The sequence below is a fragment of the Buceros rhinoceros genome, unplaced genomic scaffold, assembly GCF_000710305.1.
Source record: "Buceros rhinoceros silvestris isolate BGI_N320 unplaced genomic scaffold, ASM71030v1 scaffold6770, whole genome shotgun sequence".
In the NCBI taxonomy this organism is placed as follows: domain Eukaryota; kingdom Metazoa; phylum Chordata; class Aves; order Bucerotiformes; family Bucerotidae; genus Buceros; species Buceros rhinoceros.
The window spans coordinates 48,236-68,580 of record NW_010390098.1 but is presented as its reverse complement, the minus strand read 5'-3'; the positions used below and the strand labels follow the sequence as shown (position 1 = coordinate 68,580).

Sequence of the window (20,345 nt, the reverse complement as noted above, 5' to 3'; positions counted from 1 at the left end):
ATGTTGCAGAAAATCAGATCTTTATCCTATTCTTTTGATTTGCTACTTTTCATCTTTATGTATAAAATTCTGTTGGGGAGTTTGGTGCCCGAGGTTGGTGGGATAACCTGTAGCTGGAAGACTACAGTGGGAAAACCACAGACGTTAACAAGCAATGCATTTGTGGTAGAAACTATAGGGCTATAGTAGAAGCATGCACTAAGTATTGCTTGGAATTTTTTTGGAATATATTAGAAATTGAATAAATGCTTTGTCCCTTGCAAAACTAAAGTCATGTTTTTCCTTTAGCACTGTCAGAACTGCTCTACGCTGCCTTCCAAGCGTTTGCAGCTCAGTTCTTTAATTCATCTTGAAGGAGTCGACGTACCTTGGACCTTCCTACAGGCTGAATATGTTGTAGCTGCGATTTTTTCCAGCCTGTGAAACTACTTATTTTGTGGGTTTCTTTTCAAACATTGCAGCATATTCTGTTGATCAGCGAAGCAAATATTTAAAGCTTGTTTATTTCTTGTTATTGTAGGCCTTGGATCAAGACAGAACTGCACTACAGAAGGTGAAGAAATCGGTGAAAGCAATATATAATTCAGGTCAAGGTGAGTTCACGTGTCTTATGTGAGAACCTAAACACTTGGTTTCAAGTTCAAGAAGTGTCTTGCAATTTATCCTGTTGAAGCGTGTAGCATAAGAGTTGCTAACCTCTTCAGGAATGTTTGGACGTAAAATTTTTCCTCCTTTGCTTCTGAGCTGTTCACCTTCCAGTAAATAACCATCTGGCTGTAAATACTGGATTTTGGAAGATTCCTATTCCCTGGCGATTATAATCAGTTCAGCAAAGATTCTCTTTATGCAGAGGCCCTTCTGAGAGGTCTTCGTTTCCTTATGTTTTGTGTTGTCCCGCTAACTCGCGTGTGGTTTGTTCCATGCATTGTAGATTCCTAACTTTTCTCTTTTGCCAGTCGCTGATGTTGTTGCTCTACTAGCATTGTGTTTTAATTAGCTTTTCTGAAACATCGTTTGATGATGAATGTTTTCCCAATAGACCGTGAAGCCAGTTACAAAGTGAGAATCGTATTTGGCACATATGTATTTAGATTTATGCTTTTAGAAGTATTCAGATGCTCCAAGCAGCTTTTCCGCTTGAAAGTACCTACTTACTGAATTTCAAAACTGCTGAAAACTGGAGAGCTCAGGAAGTGTTCTGCCTGTTTTGAAATATATAAATGATACTAGAGATTTTAGCCATCATTTCATTTGAGTCTTGTAATAAAAGTAATGTTGTTCTCAGTGCCTGTGAGTAGGCAATATCGAGTGAAAGCAACGGAAGGTCAGTTAATGGTTTTAACTGAAGAAGGGACCTGAGATACTTAGGGAGCTATTTCTCTCTCTCTTTTTTTTTTTTTTTAACAAGTGTTATTTCAAAGGCAGAGTTAGTATGAGTTCTTTTGGATAGAGAAAGCGCTGTACGTAATCCTCTGGCTCCCTCTTCAGAGTGCTGTTGTGATAGGCTGCATTGTCGTTTGAAAAGGTAATTCCTGCAGTAACTGATAAATTCGGGTTAGTAAAAGCAAGACTAAAAGGGTGTGTTACACATGTGAAACCTTGTAAAAATGTGAAGTGACTGAATTAAAGCTAAAACTTGCACAAAGGGAATTGCTAAGCCAGCTGTTTCCCTATGCTTCGGTGATGAAAGGGAATTTTGGTGATGTTTAACTTCATGTAAAACAGACTAAAACCAGCTGTAAAATGCACTGTCCTTTAGCAGTTCTAGCAAGAATTGGTAACTATTGTTTGTATTTCAAAAGAAAACCTCTAACTGCATTCTGAGAACTGAAAATTGGAGTTTTGTTTTACAAATTTGTTTGCTAGAGGGTGGGAGCATATTAGAACTGCTAGAGTAGAAACATTTTTTTCTTAAAACTTCCCTGCTTCATAATCTCCTGTGTGAGAACTCTAGCTGCACTAGAAATGGTGAGAAATGGTTATTCAGGGGCAACAGAAATTCTTCTCTTCAGTAATCCAGTCCATGCTCTACCAAAAGTCATAGCTGGGATTTGTTTTGTTTTGTTTTTTGCCTGCAGTAACATTTGAACAGTGACATTCATACAATGCAACGTCTCGTACAGAATTCTTCGGAGAGGAGAGCTTGAATGTCACCCGCATACTTTCTGATTTTTGTGCGCATTCTTCACCCCTTTGTCTTATTTCGCTTTAGATGTACTGCTGTGGAAATGAAAACTTAGCAGCGTAGGAATGTGGAAATAAATCCCTTAGGAAGGTCCCATCTCTCCTTCGCTATCTGAAAGTACCATCTGTGAAATCCAGCAAGACATACAAATCGCCACCTCCTTATCCCACTTGCTGTTTATTTCTGACAGGGTAGATTACATCTAGAACTAGGAAAACATCCTACGTGAGTGCTGCTTGAACTTCACGGAGAATCTCTGCTGACCAGCTTTCCCAGACCATTTGGATTGAATTGTAACAGCAAGAGACTGCACAGTTAGTTTTGTTGTAGATCTTTCAAGAGCTCTTTTTTCATTAGATCCCTGGTATAACTCCCACATACAGTCAAAAGAATTATTCAGTGGAGGAAGATAAACACAAAATCCGTGCAAGACCAAAGGTGCTGAGGCAGACCAGCAGTCTACATGCTCTCTTGCAACGATGAACAGCAGATGCTTGAGGAAGTAGAAGAACAGTGCAAAGATGGAGTGGTACCATTTTCTTAACACTTTCTCAGCTCACAATGACACAAAGGCCAGGAATTACCCAAGTCAGGACTGATACCGTGATGCTTGAGACTTCTTAACGGACTTCTATAATTCAATTTGTCTAAGAAATTTAAATTCATGTAAATCTTTATCATTCGTAGTCTTGCATCAGTCTGGTTAAACGCTCCCTTGTAAAGTGGTCCCATGTATGCTCGTCAGGCCTGAAGTCCTCCGAGGAGAAGACTGTCCTTGTCCATGTCTCAAAGCACTGGCCTCAAGCCCACCAGAATGACTGATTTGATGTGAAATTGAGGCACTTCTGCATGTGCAGGGGTGCGAGGGTTTGTAGCGGGCTTTGAAGTGCCAAAGCTTGCTAGAGTAATGTCAGAGGAGCTTTTGGTGGATGAATGCAACCTCGATTCAGAGCTGTCCATCCTGTCTCTCGCAGTAGGTTTCTGGATAGGGTTGTTGCCACAGTCACCCACAATATTATCTGTTCTGAAATCAGAAGCCCTAGAGGTATTTGAGGGTGGGGTTTTGTACAGAAGCTGTCACATTTTATCATCCGTACTCTTTTTCTCCCAAATGGCAGCATAGACTTTGTTTTTAAAAACAGGAAGAGGAGGAGTGAATTTGAGGCTGCAGGGACAGGAGCTGTGCACAGTGTTAAAGGCTGAGGCATGCTGTGGCAATGTTTTTATGTTGCTCTATTGCATGCTCTGTGTCTTTCTTAATTCCTGATATTCAGCCTTTTTCAGGTTGGTACTGAACGTTGAGGTGATACAACTCCAGAACCTTTCTTCGTAAGGTCTAGTTGCATGATTGTTCCTTGAAGAGTGTTTTCCTTTGTGCATTACTCTGCCTAACGCACGCTTTGATGCATTGACCATTCAACGTGGGGTTCCTCATCTAACATGGGAGCTGCCCAGATGGGGGCTTGTTGCCGTAGGCTCTGTGCACAATCAGTGGATGTTTGGAGAGACTTCTCAGGTGAGATACATCTGAGTTCCTCTGCACTTACATTAGGATGAGCTGAACTCTTTTCCTATGCTGAATGGGTAGACCCCGAGCTCCAGTATGGATATCTTTGTTGTAGAAGTCTGTGTTTGGACGGATTAATCTCATCCTTGGAGTCAGCTTTTGTTTCTATTGCCCTGGATAATTTAGAGCATTGTATGGAAGAGCACAACAGTCTTTATGATGATGAATCTTACTTAATTCATTTATAGTTGTTAAACAATGTGGGCCTTATCACTGTTTCATACAGGGTTTCACTGGTGACCTCCCTCTGTTTAGAAAATTAACTCTTTACTCTTACCCCACACATCTTTTTGACCTGTCTCTCCTCTGCGTGAGGCTCATCCCTCTGTTTGCTTAGTTCCTTTTAGTATTTTGGTGAGGGACAGAACTTATCAGAAATCCAAACAGATCATTTAATGTGGATTTCCTCTCCCCACATGCTTGTTGATCCCCTGGAGGGGGGAGCTGTTTGAGGTAAATATTTCTGTTTGTAAAAGCTGTGTTTATTTTCAGTGTTTTGTATTTATCCACATCCCCCAGTTCTGTTCTGCACTGTAGGTTCTACAAATTTGCCTACGCAATATATAAGCATTATGGCTCTGCTGGTGCGCGCTTGAATTCTCAGTTCTCTCTGGAGCTCTTATTAAAAATAGCTGTTATATTTGCTTCTCACTCTTCCTCTCATATTGATGCTGTTATCCATAAAAGGCTTGACTTTACAGATGCAGAGTTTGTGCGTTTCTTTTTTCCGAACGTGGGTCGAAGTGACTGGCCACTGTTCGCTTTGTCAGCTTTGATGAATTGTACTGTTAGCCTTTAAATTTGGTGTAAAGCCTCTGAAGCAGAATTGAAAGAAAATTCTTCTGAGAACTGCTTCAGGCACAGATGCAAAAAGAAATAATTTACCTTGGTGGGCTGGCTCATCTCTTAGTGATTTTGCATTGAGATGACCTAGAGAACCTTGCAAACTCGCTGAAGCACACCTTGCTCTGGAGTTTTTTGAGAGGGCTCTTAATACCTTTCCCTTCAGCAATCTCAGTCCAGAAGGCATCACTGTTAATAAGTCCAGATAAGAATATGGAGGTCAAATATTTTTTGCTTTTCTATTGTTTTCTATTAGATTTCAGCTTTGTGAAGGAAGAAATGAGAGAGGATGCTTTCTTCTTTACAGTAACTTCTTTTGCCATCTTTTTAACCTTGCCAGCTGTCCTGTTTTTTCTAATCTCTGAGTCTTTTTTTGTGTGTATGTTTTTCCATTCATAAATGCAGCTTCGCTCTGACCTTGGCTTTTTCCTCTGGCTACCCGTGGAACAAAGCTGTTCTGTAAGTGCAACATAAAAATAGTTCCAAGATGATGAAGATTGAGTCATGATTTTTCTTTTTCAGACTTGTTAGGCAGAAGTAATTCAGACATTTTTCAGGTTTCTTTGGGCATACTTTGAGTATAATCAGTGATAGGAAAGAGGTGCATTTGTGCATTTTTTTCCTGTATTTAACCAATTTTTTTTGTTGTTCTTCAATATTTGCAGGGTAATATATCCAAACAAAACTGTTCTAGACAAAGGAAAGTTAAGGGTTTAGATGTGTTTCCTAGCTCCAGTATACAAAGGCTATTCTTTAACCTCTCTTGACAGTATCTGTTCTTCGGTTTCCTTACTTAATATGTCTAAGCAGACGTGAATTTCACTGGGTTCAGAAGCATATGCTAAAACTCTGGTAGCTTTTGCATAGGAAATAAACATTGTACCTAATGAAAGTTGTGGGTTTCAGTGAAAGAGAACAAATTCTTCGTGTGCCTTGGGAACCTTGTTTAAGTCTTCTGTATTTGTCGTGGGAAAAGTTGACCGTAGGGTGGCTTTAGGCAACTTCAGGTGACTGCCTGGGGCAGTTGAGCAAGGTGGAATCCAGCCCTGAGAATCCTTAAGCCTGAGCCTCTGCAGTACTCGGGGCTCAGGCAAGGTGCTCCCCACTTCTGGCGAGTCCTGCTGTGTAGCAGAAGGCTTCTGTGAGCTGCTGTGCTGTCGTTCCTCCCTCAATTGCTTGGCTCTGCATCTTAGATGTGTTTGTGTTGTTTCCTCTTGGCACATCATCCTCAATGTACATGTTAACAGCGCAGAAGTAAGGGATGCCACAACACTGCTGCGCACTGCGCCCTACCCGGGTTTTCTCAACACAAAGATAAATTTTGGGTGGTGTTTCTCGGTTGAAGGTGTGCGTTGTGCAGAAGAGAATATACATCTCTCTGCTGGATCCAGTCCCCTCGCTCTGTGCGACATCCGCCCTTCTGTAGTGGGGTGCTCAGCATGGGCTCCGGGAGTGACTGCCTTGCCAGGTCCCACTGGGGAGGGACTGGTTAGCGAGGCCCGTTCCCTGCCCATAGCCCAGTTGAAGGGAGCTGCCTTCGTCAGTGGGTGCAGAGCCCATTCTCCGTTGTTCATGGTTCTGGTACCTCCCGGGGAGCTGCTGAAGGAGGAGGAGGATGTCTGTCTGGGGGAGCTGTTCTATTTTCATCATAGTACTGACGATTATGATATTGAGAAGACATGAGTCAGTTCTAGAAGGCAAACGATATCCTGTGTACATACTGCTGTCACAGTTTGTGTCTCACTACAGTCCTTCCTGCAGTACTTGTATCTGAGGAAATAAACATCATCGTGCACATCATAGCTCTCTTTACACAAAGGAGACTCGATTAGGAGACTCAGAAGTCATTTCTGGGGTTGCATGAGGCACCTACAGAGCTGCTCTACACATGTCAGCGTTCGTGGGTTGTGTTTTAGCGCAGGCTGCATTGCAGATATCATTGTTCACCTGTGGGACTTAAAGGTCAAGCAGGGAACTACCTTACCTCTTCAGTGGAAAACATTGCTTCTCCTTTTACAAGATTTACACCGATAGTTACGTGAAAATTGAAAGTCTATTATTCTTACATAGCACTTGAATTTTGTGTGTATGTGTGGTAGTTACAGAAGTATTTCTTTTCTCTCATAATCACAGCCTCCTTGCTAGATGTAGGTGATTTGTGATCTGGGATTCTTGAGAATTTCCTCTGTATTGTTCTAGGACAATGATCTGCTTCCTCTTTCTGACTGGAAATTTCTTTTGCTTTTACACAGATAAAGGAAACAGTTGTCTTCATCTCTTTTTCAGTCTCCTGACAAAATGATTTTTTGAAATGCTCTGTGAAACAACAGAGCGCTGAAAATCAAAATGCCAGGAAATACCGTGGGGTTAGAAGTGTTCGCAGGCAAGGAGAGGGGTTCCAGGATCTAGCAGACTTCTTTCCGACCTTGTGCCGTTCTCTTTCCTTTTCCTTCAGCGCAGCTGGGAACACGTGAGCTTTATTAGCTCAGGACTGCATAAGCCAAAGCTCCTCCTTAGATAAAGTCTTGCGTATGCATTTATGCAACAGCTCTTACAGCAAAACAAAATGCATATTTTATTATTATAGCAGTTGCCTTGGTTTTAATGCTAAGCTATTTGATTAAAACCATGTGCTTCTGGAACAGTTTTATTAAAAACACTCTGTTTGAATTACAGCTCCATATTAACATATGATTAAATATTCGGCCTTTTGAAAACCTCAGTGTTAATTTTAATTTTTTTAATGTTAAACCTCAGTCTAATTTTAGAATGGAACTGCTCTGATGTGTGGGGTTTGGGGTTTCATTTTTGGTAAGTAAGCATTGCAGGGGTTTTTTGGTCTTCTAATAGGTCTTCACATTCTTTTGTTGGAGCCGTAGCTGTTTTGAGTACCTGTAATACCTCAGAAGTGCTGCTGTTTAACTCTTTAATGTCAAAGTAGAGTCCTGCATTGGGGGACAGTATCCACCAGCCCTGTCTGAAACACATCTTTGGTTTGGTTTGGGTTTCTCTTCAGTCCTGTTCCCCCAAGCCTTGTAATTCATGTGCTCTCGTGCAATATGACAACTTGATAAAACTTGCATGTCTTTTGGGGAAAGACATAGTATTGGCACCTGTTCTCTCTTCCCACCCTGTCCCCCCCCTTTCATTGCACAGAGCTTTTTCTAGTTGGAATAGCTCTGTGGTTTTGTTTGTGGCTTGCAGGGGAAAAAACCCTGTAGCGAGACTAGGAAACTCATTAAAGTAAACTGTTGATGTGATTAATAGCAACAATATTCCTCTAAGAGAGGTGGAGTTGATAAAGTGTGTCCCAAAGGGCTGTACTGGCAAATCTTCTATTTAAAGATGCTAAAATGGAAGTAACAAAAAATATGCAAACAGACTTCAGAAAGGGAAGTCATAGAAGCAGGAAAAAAGATTTCAGGCACAGTGGCCTGTAATTCCGAATTTCCTTCATCCTTGAGTTAAGGATTCCACTGGCTTTGGTTTCATCGTCTCGGTGCTGGCGTCTCTGTAAGTCTCCGTTGCTGTGAAATAGGGTTAACTCGTGTTTACAGAGAGGTGCAAAGGGAATCGTCTGAGACACGGTTCTGCTTCGAACTTGCACTCAGATGCAGACTTGGTGTCCTTAGTTTTCTGTCTATACTGCTGACCCTTTTTGTTCTGTAAAAGTGTCCTGCATTACAATTAACAAACCAAAGGGGGTTCCAGCAGACAATTATACATTCCTGTGTTCTTTACAAAATGAACAAGTGCACATCGAATGTTTGCTTGACCTTTTGTTGATCCTCTTACTTTGTGCATAACTACAGAGCTTGCTTCATTGATGTGTTACAGATTCAAGTGGTGATTTAAAAGAAGCATATATGTCTATTGCTAAATACTTCTTTTTAATATTAAAACTATTGTAATTTTCAGTAAATGCATTAACTTGTGGCTTTTTAGAAAATACCGTTTGTTAGAGGGTTTGTCACTGTCGCAATACTTAAATAATTAATTCAGTGCATTCAAGAAAAACTTTCTGATTTGTTTTTTCTCTGCAGATCATGTTCAAAATGAAGAAAACTATGCACAAGTACTAGATAAATTTGGAAGTAATTTTTTAAGTCGGGATAATCCAGATCTTGGCACAGCTTTTGTAAAATTTTCCACGCTTACTAAAGAATTATCAACACTGCTGAAGAACCTGGTGAGGAGTTTCAAACTTTCTTAGTTTTTTTTACTTTTTCCAAAATAAAGCACAATACAACTGCGTGATCGTGATGACTGATGGTAATTTCAGAGATGCTTTCAGGTTTTTTCAAAAGCCAACACAACAATTTCTGCAGAGATTATCTCTACAGGGTGTTATTACACACTCACTGCGTTTGATTGTTAATTGGCAGTTAGGAAGAAAAATATAAATGTTGAGACGTTGCTTGAGGCGTCATTCTCCAGTGATTGACAGTGTTACATATCTCTTCTTATGGACCTTCATTTCTAAAGCATTCCCTGACTTGAAGCCTTTCCAGTGAAAAATCCAATACCTTTAGTTATGGCTGCCTCGTCTTACCTCAGAAAGAGAAACTTCTACTTTTTGGAAGAATAATAGCGGTTTGGAGAGCGTGCAGAAGTGGCGCTAATAGTCCATTCTCCCTGTGGTGTACAAAGCGTCCACGGCTGAAGTATTAGACTTACGAAGGTGGCTTAAGGGTTAGTCTCATCTGAAGCTCATCTTAGGCCTTTTACTTCCGAAAGCTGGATAATGAAGCCATAGTCATAGCAAGTAGCTGTGAACACCAGAAGTAATGAAGCCACATTTCTTGTGAAGTCATGTGTCATGGGTTTGTTAGCTGTTGTATGCAGAAAGCGGTAGCTTCAGTTTTAACTTTTTCTTTCCTTAAGTTGGGCTTATCTCCAAACTTTTTTGGTGTGTAAATGTAAGCAATGTTAGAGACTTTCTTTCCTGGCATCCTTAGCACGAGCGTAACTGCCTTAGGTCACGTCAAAGGTCCATGTAGGCAGTTCTCTGGCTTTGACGTGCCCAAGAGTGAGTCTTTAGAGGAGGTGTAGGAAGAGAGCGAACCTGTGGGGATAGCTTCTGTACTGTGGTCATGAAAGCAGTCTTCAGCTCAGGGATGCTGCAGTCAGAGGCGTGTCATCTGCTCTGTCATCCTTATTACCTCCATGAATTTGTCCAAGGATTTCTTGAACGTATGCTGTGCTTGGCACAGAATAGGGTGGATTCCTCCAGAGCGCTGAAATGACCTGCTCGCTGAAATGCCAATTCTGTTTCCTGTGAGCCTGATCCTTTCATTTCTTGTTCCTGATTCTTCTATCTTAGAAGAAATTTAAGTTTCCCTGGTTTTCCCAGGGATTTACAGGTAGCTATCATTCTCCCTTTCCGTTCTCTTTTACTTTTCTAGCTGAGTCTTAGTTATTCCATAACTTGGATTGTCCTCGTTGGTCCTTTCTGTATCTTCTCCTACTACTATTGTACCCTTTTCTGAAATGAGGGGGGGACAATTGTGACGACCGTTCCATTTCTCATAGTAGGTGTTTCTGCCTTCAGTCTGGCAAAGTCAAATGGAACATTTCCGATAGGTGACCAAAGAGGCGTGGGCTTGACAGGGTAAAATTTAAACTCTCAGGAGCTTGAGGAGATGCCAGGTTTCCACACCATACAGGAAAAGGAACAATCTTCCCAACTAGTTGGGAAGAATCAGAGAGGTGGTGACTCTTTGCTCCTTGTATCATGTTGAGCTAACATGTGCCTCTTGTGTTACCTGCCTGGAGCACGGCAGGTCCTTGCTTCTTACTCGAGGCTATAAGAAACATTTGTTCCAAAAAGTAATTTGCTTCCTAAATAATTAAGCAGCATTGAAATGTGTCCTTTGAGTGGCTGAAGATTACCTCGAGGTGCTTCCAGAACTTTGCTTATATGCTATTTTTAAAATTCTGGGTTTATATCAATTTACGTTATAATGTTTTTATGTCTGATGCAAACGAATGTTTATTAATTCTTCCCAGAGTTGAATTTACTATTAATTTAGAAATGTTGAGGTGATTGTAACGTCGTTAGTCAAGTTCAAGGACCTGTTAACAGTAGTTTGATAGCACCATAATACATCTTTTTGAATTGTAACGGTGTAATGTTTTTCTTTTTAGCTCCAGGGCTTAAGCCACAATGTCATTTTCACTTTGGATTCTCTCTTAAAAGGAGATTTAAAAGGTGTTAAAGGGGTGAGTGTTGAAAACTGACTTTTTATTTAGGGAAATGTTTTCAGTTCAGCTGTTTTGTGACTGTTTCCTATTCACCCATGGGGGTATTTCTTACATTGACCTCCGTTAACGTTCTGTACGTAGTACAGAGAACAACTTCAAAATTGACACGGTTGTGAAGTTTCTGTAGAGTTTTGTTGTAAATTCCTGTTTTAACATGCACAGGAAAGCAGTTCTGTACAAGATTCAAAACCAGTATTTTTTCCAGCTGCTGTCAGAAAAGTTTTAAAAGAAAACAGTATCTTCTGTTGCTATTTATATATATAACTTGATGTCTTAACTATAAAGACGAAGTTTTTAAAATGTTCTAAGCAAATTTTCTGTTTCTTAAGGACCTCAAAAAGCCTTTTGACAAAGCCTGGAAGGATTATGAAACCAAATTGTAAGTATTTTTCTCCCTCCATTTTTTCCCCCCCGCTTTTCTTTCTCCTCCTTGTCCCAAACTACATGCTGTGTCCGTGGGTGGGAGTGTGAGTAGGGGCAAGGCATCTCCTCCATGGATCTCTCTTCTTCACTAGTAGAAAGAAAGTGTTTTTATGTGCTCTGTGAAGATGTTAAATGACTGTTCAATATTTCTTTAGTGTAAAGAGTGTACTTAACTGTTAGATACTGAACATTGTGAAGTGAATTGTGGAGGTTTCACATGGCAGCTACACCTTCTTAAAACCACATACATAAAATCTATCCATAGTAAAAGCACAAGATTTATACGTTGTCCTGACTGCAGAACTGTATGTTTCTGAGAGGCAAGAATTTTAGTGCAGTTCATGTAACTTCTAAAATATCCATGCTTTTAACAATATTTTCTTGCTAATATCTGTTCTGTGGGTAGAGAGTGATTTGTAAAAATGGAAGGTGGGAAACAAGCAGTATCATAGTTGCAGAACCGTGAGTGGAATTGGTTCAGAATGCTCTCAAAGGGATGGGCAGTTCCATCACCAGAACTTAAGAGCTCTCAGGAGTTAATTCATATTTTGTATCCATTCACTTACTCCCCTTTTTAACCCTATTTTTAGCTTTGTTTTCATTTATGTCTAAACAGAAGGGGGAAAAAGCAATGGGAACAAAAAAGTCAGGCCACTAAGAACTGCTGAAACATTTATTATTGGCATAATTTTCTTGCCTGCATACTGTAACATTTGCCTTCAAAATTCATAACAATGTTAAATCCTTGTGACCAACTAAACTGGAAGTGAGGTTATTACTAATCCAAGACAAAAAGGAGATTCCTTTCCCAAATCGTACTCAGTTGAGCTTTCAGATTTAAATGCAGAACTGGGCTTTTGTTCCTTTTTAGTTCCTACAGATACTGTGTATTTTGAAAAAATACCAAATCATTTTCTGTATAGAGCAGACTTTTTAAAAAAAAAAAAAATACTTCTGCCTCTCCAATCGCTCTGTGTAAAATCGGGGCTATCTTTGCCACCCTGTTTGTACCAAATGCCACTCAACAGACCATAAGGGACAGAGCTAACTCACACGGACTCCATCCATGGAGCCATCCTGGGGATCCTGTTCTCAGTTTGGAAAGTTTCCAGAAAGATGCCTGTTGTCTTGTTACTTTGCAATGGGGTTTTTTCTCTGCTGTGAGCAAATTTCAGTTGGGCTTATGGAGACCAAGAAGATGTACCTTTAATTTCTCAGAAACCCCCATTGCCCAGAATGTGTTCAAGAACAAATAGCAAGTGCAGTTCAGAGGCACTGTGCTGAAAAGTGCTTTGTCCTACATATGAACATTCGGCTTTTCGTAGTTGGAGAAAAGCAGAGCTCAAAAACAAATTAATCTTTTTACTTTCTTTTTCCCCCGGCAAGGAGTACCAGTCTCATAAACACACAGCACGTTGTCACCTGTTCTGCAACTTCAGTGTTTGGTTTTTGCAAAAAGGCTGCTAGAGAAGAAAGATCTTTTTAAAAAATTTAAGAAAACGAAAAATTGGTTAGATTTTTCTATTCTGTATTGGAAAGTTTGCTTACAAATGGAGCATCCAGTTAGTCTGCAGAGTGGGTACGTAAGGGCAGCAACACTCTCCTCAAAGTCTCGGCTGGCCGCTTAGTTCCGTATGTCATGTCACTGTTTCAGGGTTGGTTTTCTCTGAAAAGGTCATGACTGGAAGTCATGTCATTTAGTGTAGGCAGTAAACTTCAAACGCTGCCATATTCTTTTTCTTAATTCCTGCCTTAGCATGAAACATGAAGATATTCTGGCATTTTCCTGCTCAGACAGTAGTTTCTGATGTGTACGCTTTACACTGCAGTATGTGGAGGTGGAAGTGGTGGAGCATGTCACACAGAAAGATGAGATTTTGTCAATTTTTCCCCCAAGTAGCATAAAATTAGAGAAAAGAGTTAAAAGCCAGAAGGAAGGAAAGGCAGCTTCATGACTCCATTACTTCTGAACACTTAAAAAAACCCCAGGATTTGGTGTCATAGAGGAACTCCTCTCAGAATCACTTCTTTACTACTTCTTGATTATTGTTTTTTGTTTCCTAAATAATACCAGATCACATGATAGAAGAAATTCTCTAAAATGTTTTCTAATTAAAATTTCAGTACAAAAATTGAAAAGGAGAAAAGAGAACATGCAAAACAGCATGGGATGATCAGAACCGAAATAACAGGAGCTGAGATCGCAGAGGAAATGGAGAAGGAAAGGCGGCTATTTCAGCTGCAGATGTGTGAAGTAAGAAACAAATTTCAGCTTGTAATTACAACACCGTAACTGAAAAATACCGTGTGGGCCTCACTTAGAGGTGGTGAAACCTTGGTCATTTAATGGGGGTAGAGGGAGGAAGTTATTTCAGTGTCACATAGTACAGCAATGTAAAGAGAATTATTTTAGCAACTCTGTACAAAACATGGCTTCCTTTTGTTTCATTCCTGTTCTTTGTTTCTGTTGTTATGCCACGGTTCTTGGGCTGAAAATACGCTAGAGAAATAGGTCTTATTTTTTCAGGCTTATGGTTCAGCGGATCAGGAAGTATTTTTGATACCTTTCTTCCAACATGCTTTCTGACACCTAAAATTTCTAATAACGCAATAAATGACAGTGATACCTTAGTTCCATAAAGCAGACTTCTGTGTTAGCAGTTCTCTTTATCACATTATAGTGCTATTACTTTAAATTGTGTGGTATTTGTACCTTTAGAATATTTCAGTAATGACTGCAGTAGTATCAAAAAGGGACATCTTCAGGCAAAAGAAAAGATGACACTTTTTCCTGAATTTGTTTTATGTTTTGGGGTGTTAGAATTTTTTCAGAATGGCCAAATAAATGTTTTTTACATTTTGCTTAACTGGGGTGGACTGGTGGCTTATGCATCAGTTCCAGATTAAACACATTGAGAAAATGATGTTTTATTGATTGAAAGCTGTTGAAGGCTGTGACAGGTGATGTTTCTCAACGTGTTTTTCACTGTCTATACAGTACCTAATCAAGGTTAATGAAATCAAGACAAAAAAAGGTGTGGACCTTCTGCAGAACCTTATTAAGTATTATCATGCACAATGCAAGTAAGTGCAATGCTTCGAACCTTCAGTTACGATTTTATGTTTTACACAAGCATTGGTTTCCCTTTGTTTTGGTTACAAGAGGAATTTTAATCCTAATTGTAATCTGCCAGATGTCTGCAACTTCGTCCCGATAGGCTGTGCTCTTTCAGTGGAGCAGGGGAGTGAGTTGGGCAGGGGAGCAAGGGAGACAGCCGCCAGGGGAAAACATGGATGTTCCGTATAAAATGAAGTTTAATTCCTGAGGCATAGATCTAGAATGTAATTTTAGAAACAACTTGTTTATTCTATTGAATAGTTTTTATGGTTGTATGGAAACTTTAAATCCCTTGTGAAATGCCTGAAATTCCTTGAGGTGACACTGGTGAGATACAACCTTGTCATCAGTAGAACGAGAGGGCAGACATGAGGAACTCTTCCTCAAGTTTAATACAGGAAAAGATTTTAGAAATTAGTAAGGGGAAATGCCTTGACTCACAGTGATAAAAATGACCGAAACTGTATTCTCTCTTATTTGATATTTCTGAGAGTCACAATGGCATATTTCCACTGCTGAAAGATAGTGTACTTTAAAACTGCTAGGAAGGGGTTTTTTATTGGGGTTTTATGGGTTTTGTTTCTGGACATGGGAGGAGCTGGATATGTTATAATGGTTTTGCTGGTTTTCTCCACGCATCAATTTACTTTGTGTTATGAATTATACGTATTCCTGATTAATCACAGGTCTTTTTCATTACAGTTTCTTCCAAGATGGCTTGAAAACAGCTGATAAACTTAAACAATATATCGAAAAGTTGGCTGCTGACTTATATAACGTAAGTTTACTTGTAAGTAGCATAATATCTGAAAATGGAAATATTTTGTGTGTATTTAGGTACTACTGCTAGAGTTTATATTTCATTTATATCTTCTAAATGAAAAGTGTGTCCTTTGAAGTTTTGAGTGTAGCTAGACTGAGGAAAAATCATCTTAACTATCTTAAACTTTATTTTTATTTTAATGCAAGATTAAATCAGTAGGAGAATGAAAGCTACTTTTCCTAATAAATGTAAAAACAATTTAAAGTGGGAATCTTTGAGTCAGATTATATTAATAGCACCAATTTTATCCACCACTCTCATTTTTCGAAACCAAACTGCTTGGTGAGAGCACCACAGTTTTTGAAAGAATTAAGTTGTGATGTTTATGGAAGGCAAGTAATAATGTGGAATCAAAGGCCTCTTGTCACTCAAGTGCTTTTGTATTCTATAATGAGAATTGCAATAATCCCATTTGCTATTGTAGTTTGTGGCTAAATTAAACTGCATTTTCATTCCTGAAGTAAATTTTCAGGCTTATTGGAGTTATTTAATTAATGTTTCGGAGGCTAATTTAGTTGCATTAGATATAGTGAACCACTGAAGCGTAACTAACGGCACAGAGCGTGTGGAGTTGTACATTCACTTGAGTTTGCTTTTCAAGTAATACATGTGTCAAAGGTGAGTACATAAGAATGGTCTAGCCCATGAAAATATACTCAAATCTCAGAGGGACACAGAATAGTTGTTCAGGAAATCTAAAATGGTATATCGGAATGTACAAAACATTAAAATTGTTGTTGCATCCGGAAGGTATATAATGACAATCTCTTCCCATAGATAAAGCAAACACAAGATGAAGAAAAGAAACAACTTACTGCTCTTCGCGATTTGATAAAATCCTCCCTGCAGCTTGATCAGAAGGAGGTAAGTAATTTAGACAGGTTATTCTTTGAGATAATGTGGATTTATGAAGTCTATTCAGAAATTGGTTTAACAGATGTTCAGTTTGTGTAGTTACTGGTTCAGAAAAGTAGGATGTTGAACTTCATGCAGAATATTTAGAATGTTCAACTACACATCAGCAAACAATAGTTTTAATTAACTTTCTGTTTCCATTTTATTGATGGAAATAAATTACTCCTTTTTTTGGTGTAATTTTGTTTTTTATGTACTTGTTAAATGTACTGTAAGAACAGTTGTACTGGGTCAGATGAGTGTTTCCTCTAGCCCAGTATCCTGTCCCAGACAATGCTAAAGAATAAGTGTTCAGGAAAACATACAGAGGGGTGAGACGCACAGTTCTTTCTTACGTCCTGCCGTCCTCCAGCCAGATTGTGTTCAGGATTTTCCTGACCTGGTGATCCTGAGCAAGCCAGAATGAGAACTGGAGGCTTGCCTTTATGTCGGGTTTCCATCTCACTGTTCCTCTGCTAACTCACATGGATTTTGTGCTGCTGTTCTCCTTCCCAGACCCCTTTTGCTAATAATATTTCATAAGGAAGAAAATGTGTACATTAACCATATACCAGTGGCTGAGACAAAGCAGTTAAAACAAAAACCACATCCTCAACGGCACTGGTGTCAGAAGGGAAGGGATGATATCCAGCGTCCATTGCAGATGTTCTGGAATGCTCCTTGAACTTGGAGATAGGATATAATCTATACCACAGCTTTTACCTGAGGTGATATGGTGACTTTCTCCAAATTGTAGTGCCTGACAGTCAGAAATACCGAGTAGCCGTGGTGAGGCTGAGTGCTGGGGGGTGAGAGGGGAGGGAGTGGCGTTCCTGTAGGAAAAGATCACTTACCCTCTGTTCAGGTTTCTCTTAGGTAAATAAAACATTAGTATTTGCCTGTCATCTGCTCGGCTTATTAAGTATTTATTATTATCATAATTAAACATTAGTCAGATGCCATTCTGCTGCATATATATGTATATATCCGTCCACATCTGCAGTAGGACAGCATTGCTCATATCAAATACACATAGGAATATACTTTACAACCAGAGGTACTGAGTCAGCCAAGTTTTCCACAACAGTCAGTCTTGAGTATTTAAAGTAAAATGCAGGCCATACACCCTGATACTTCCCCAGAATAATCTGACACTCCCTCCACCATCCTGTGGACTTCCTCGCTTTGAATTTGGGCAGCTGCTTTTGAAGCAGTGTAAACCGTGAGCTTCTGCTGCTGCTGTGTCTGTCTTTCCCACTGTTGCTGCATGTTGTGTGGAAAAATCTTTTATTTGCTTTAAACTTTCAGACCTGCATACCCTGCTCAAATGAGGGTGCTTGGGAACTTATGGTAGCATCACTAGGTCATTTCTGATAGGGTTTTTTTTTTCTTATGTCCTGACATTGACTTGCTTTTGGACTGGTGTTTAGTGCAGAGAAGGAGGCGTGTGATGCTTAATCAGCCGTGAAGCTATAACTGTATCATCCTGGTTCTGAATCTTATCAGTCAACTCACAGCGTCTTATTTTTCCCTCTGCATCGCTTCACACTTGTTTTTGCTGATCTTCACCCGTCATTTATTGTCAAGTTGCTTGCTCTGGTGAAGCCCTTGAGAATGTTTCAGGCAGCCTTTCTTGGGTATCCTGAATAATTTAATACCTTCTAGCAGACGTTGACAGTTGACTGTTCACCCTCTTCCAGATGGTTTCAGTGTTAGACACCACATATGCTGGCACAGCTTTCTGTGAAACTCATTTGTTTCCTGCTTTTAACGGGTGAGCTCGTCTGAGGACTTCCCCTCTGGTCCTGCCGCAGTGTAGTTCTTTCCCTTTCCTAAGGAATGCTGAGTGCCCGTCCAAAGTCCAGGTACACTGTATCAGCCTGATTTCTTGTTTGTATCTACTTACCAATTCCTGCAGAGAACTCCTCGAGGTTTTTGAGACATAACCTTTCTGTACAAAAGCTGCACTGATTCTTCCAGTATATTTAATACTAAACATACCCTTACATGTAGTTTTCCATTAACGTGGTGTGATGCTTACTAACCTTCACTGCCCTGGAATTCTTCTGGATCTTCTTCAAAAATAGGGCTTTAGTAACTGGGGCAAACAATTATTTTTATAGGCTTTCATGTAATTTTGTAGGTGGCACATCGTGATCATTGCTACTGCGAGTAGATGAATGGCTTGAATTTAGTAGATTATTTCAGGCGGAATCACAGCCAGTAAGGGATGACTGATGAGTCGTTCCTTACAGTGTGGTGATGGTGGAGGGTTTTTTTTTTTTGTTTGAATCCTTCCCTATGTGTGCTTTCATAATGTAGATGTACATTATGTAGCAGATAAGCCTTGGCCAGAGGGCTGTTCCTCTCCCTCTGTCTGTAATCCCATTGCTCTGAAGGCCAACACCACCTTACAACACACTGTACGTGGTTTTTAGAATATCTTTGATGTCACAAACGATGACAGGAGCACTACGGAGCACGTTTGAATGGATACCAGAGATAGCTACATAATAAATACAATGTGTTTGGCTTGAAGAGAATTAAAAGGGTGTCCTAGAAGGAAAAGGAACAATACTGTGGTTCTCAGATATTCAGGGAAATGATGGGAGAGAGACAGAGATCTGCGGTAATGAAAGAATCCACTGTTCGGGATAAAGTAACCATTTGATCACACTGGTGTTCAAACATCTCTCAAAATTGACTTGAGGACTTTCACTCATGCTTCTGCTACATTACATGAGTCAGCGCATAGTGATGCTGGCAGATACTGAGCAGCTTGATGAAACAATGTCGCTGCTATTTAGGTATCCGGTGTTATAATCCCGAAATAGCATGCCAGCGTTCATTACTCATGGCAACAAAACTTGCAGACGCGTGGCCTGAGTTTCAGCAGTCAGCTCTCCATCCCTGTGGAATCTTCACGCACGAATCTTCACGCGCGAGTGGGCCTTTGTGACTGCGGCAGATGGCCTGGTTGGTTGGGATTAAGAGTGCATTTGCCCACTTACATTAGTACGTTGTAATCTCACTGTTGGAAGATTTATGAACTAGTGGAAATACTGAACATGGAACGAATGGGACATTCTCTGGTGGATTTGTAAAAATTCAGAAGTTCACTTACCAAAAATTACTTCAGCAAGGAAACAGTTCGAAATAATAAAATTGAGTCCCTAGTTGAGTGTAGTTTACGTTTCTGTGACCTTGGTGCACGAGGAGGAACTTGAAGCTAGTGTCCAACTTCTCTACCACCTTAAACCTCCTGGAGCTGCCGTTAGACAAGCGAGGCTTCTTCCCCATCTCAAACTGACTTGCTGTCACAGATGACAAGAGAGGTTCCTGCATGGCTGGTAAATCCATTGAAGCGTTCAGGATCATCTGGAATGGGAAGTAGTATGTATGGAAAAGTTACTCTTCGGCACTCGTACTTTCATTCAGGAGGAGACACTAATGTACTGAACGAGCTAACCTCGTCACTGTGCTTTCGAGCCCTTACAATGCAGCTCTTGCTCTGCCGTTACATGCGTTCAGGGTGTTTCTTTATGGACATCTGTGACGCTGTTGGGCATTTTGCTGCCATACGCTTCCCTTCATCGGTGAGAAAACCACTAGTGTCCTCTTTGCAGTTACCTGCTTCTTGGAAAAGCACCTCTTGACAGTCGTTGGATCTTGGGCTGTGCAGAAGTGCCAGTGCCATTGCCTCCCTGTGACAAGTACGGTTTACTGTGACTGTCACGTGCAATGTCTTCTGACGCCAAAACCTGCTGGTTTGGTCTCAAGTTATGGCAGTTTCTGTTACTTCACACAGGAATTACCTGACCCTGTAAAATGAGTATGGTTTAAAGCTTTGGGGGAAAATATTTGATGGGATACTAGAGTAATTTTAATTGTGTAAAGTATTTATTTTGTCTGTTGAAAAACGCTTATATGTTAAGCATAAATTGTAATGGAAACCAGGCCTTTAATACTGGCTTTTATTTCCTATTTTTCTATGTTAGTTATTGGTACAAATGTAACTTAACGGCTTTCTGTCAAATATAGCTGGTCTTTAGACTCATGCTTTATGACTGCCTGGTTAACTGTTTTGTTTTATTTCCTCAAATCTCCCTCTGATCCGCTCTTTGGAACAGCAATTACATCTCATTATGTTCTTTCCTATGCTAGTACCAATAGGACCCCAGTTCCGGGGTGTGGCGGGGGGTGTGGGTGTGGGTGTGTGTGTAAAATT

At 40.1% G+C, this 20,345-nt stretch overlaps 1 protein-coding gene across 1 annotated transcript in view; it reads left to right on the top strand.

Annotated features, from left to right (window-relative positions):
• Nucleotides 1-520: 520 nt before the first annotated feature.
• The window catches only part of ASAP1 (ArfGAP with SH3 domain, ankyrin repeat and PH domain 1), a gene marked incomplete at its 5' end in the record, with an annotated part of 63,780 nt that continues 43,955 nt past the window's right edge, over nt 521-20,345 (top strand). Inside the window, 8 exons of the mRNA XM_010136481.1 lie at nt 521-593; nt 8,639-8,784; nt 10,743-10,817; nt 11,189-11,238; nt 13,407-13,536; nt 14,281-14,366; nt 15,103-15,178; nt 16,001-16,087. Coding sequence (XP_010134783.1) covers nt 521-593; nt 8,639-8,784; nt 10,743-10,817; nt 11,189-11,238; nt 13,407-13,536; nt 14,281-14,366; nt 15,103-15,178; nt 16,001-16,087 — 723 coding nt within the window. The remainder of the gene's footprint in view (nt 594-8,638; nt 8,785-10,742; nt 10,818-11,188; nt 11,239-13,406; nt 13,537-14,280; nt 14,367-15,102; nt 15,179-16,000; nt 16,088-20,345) is intronic.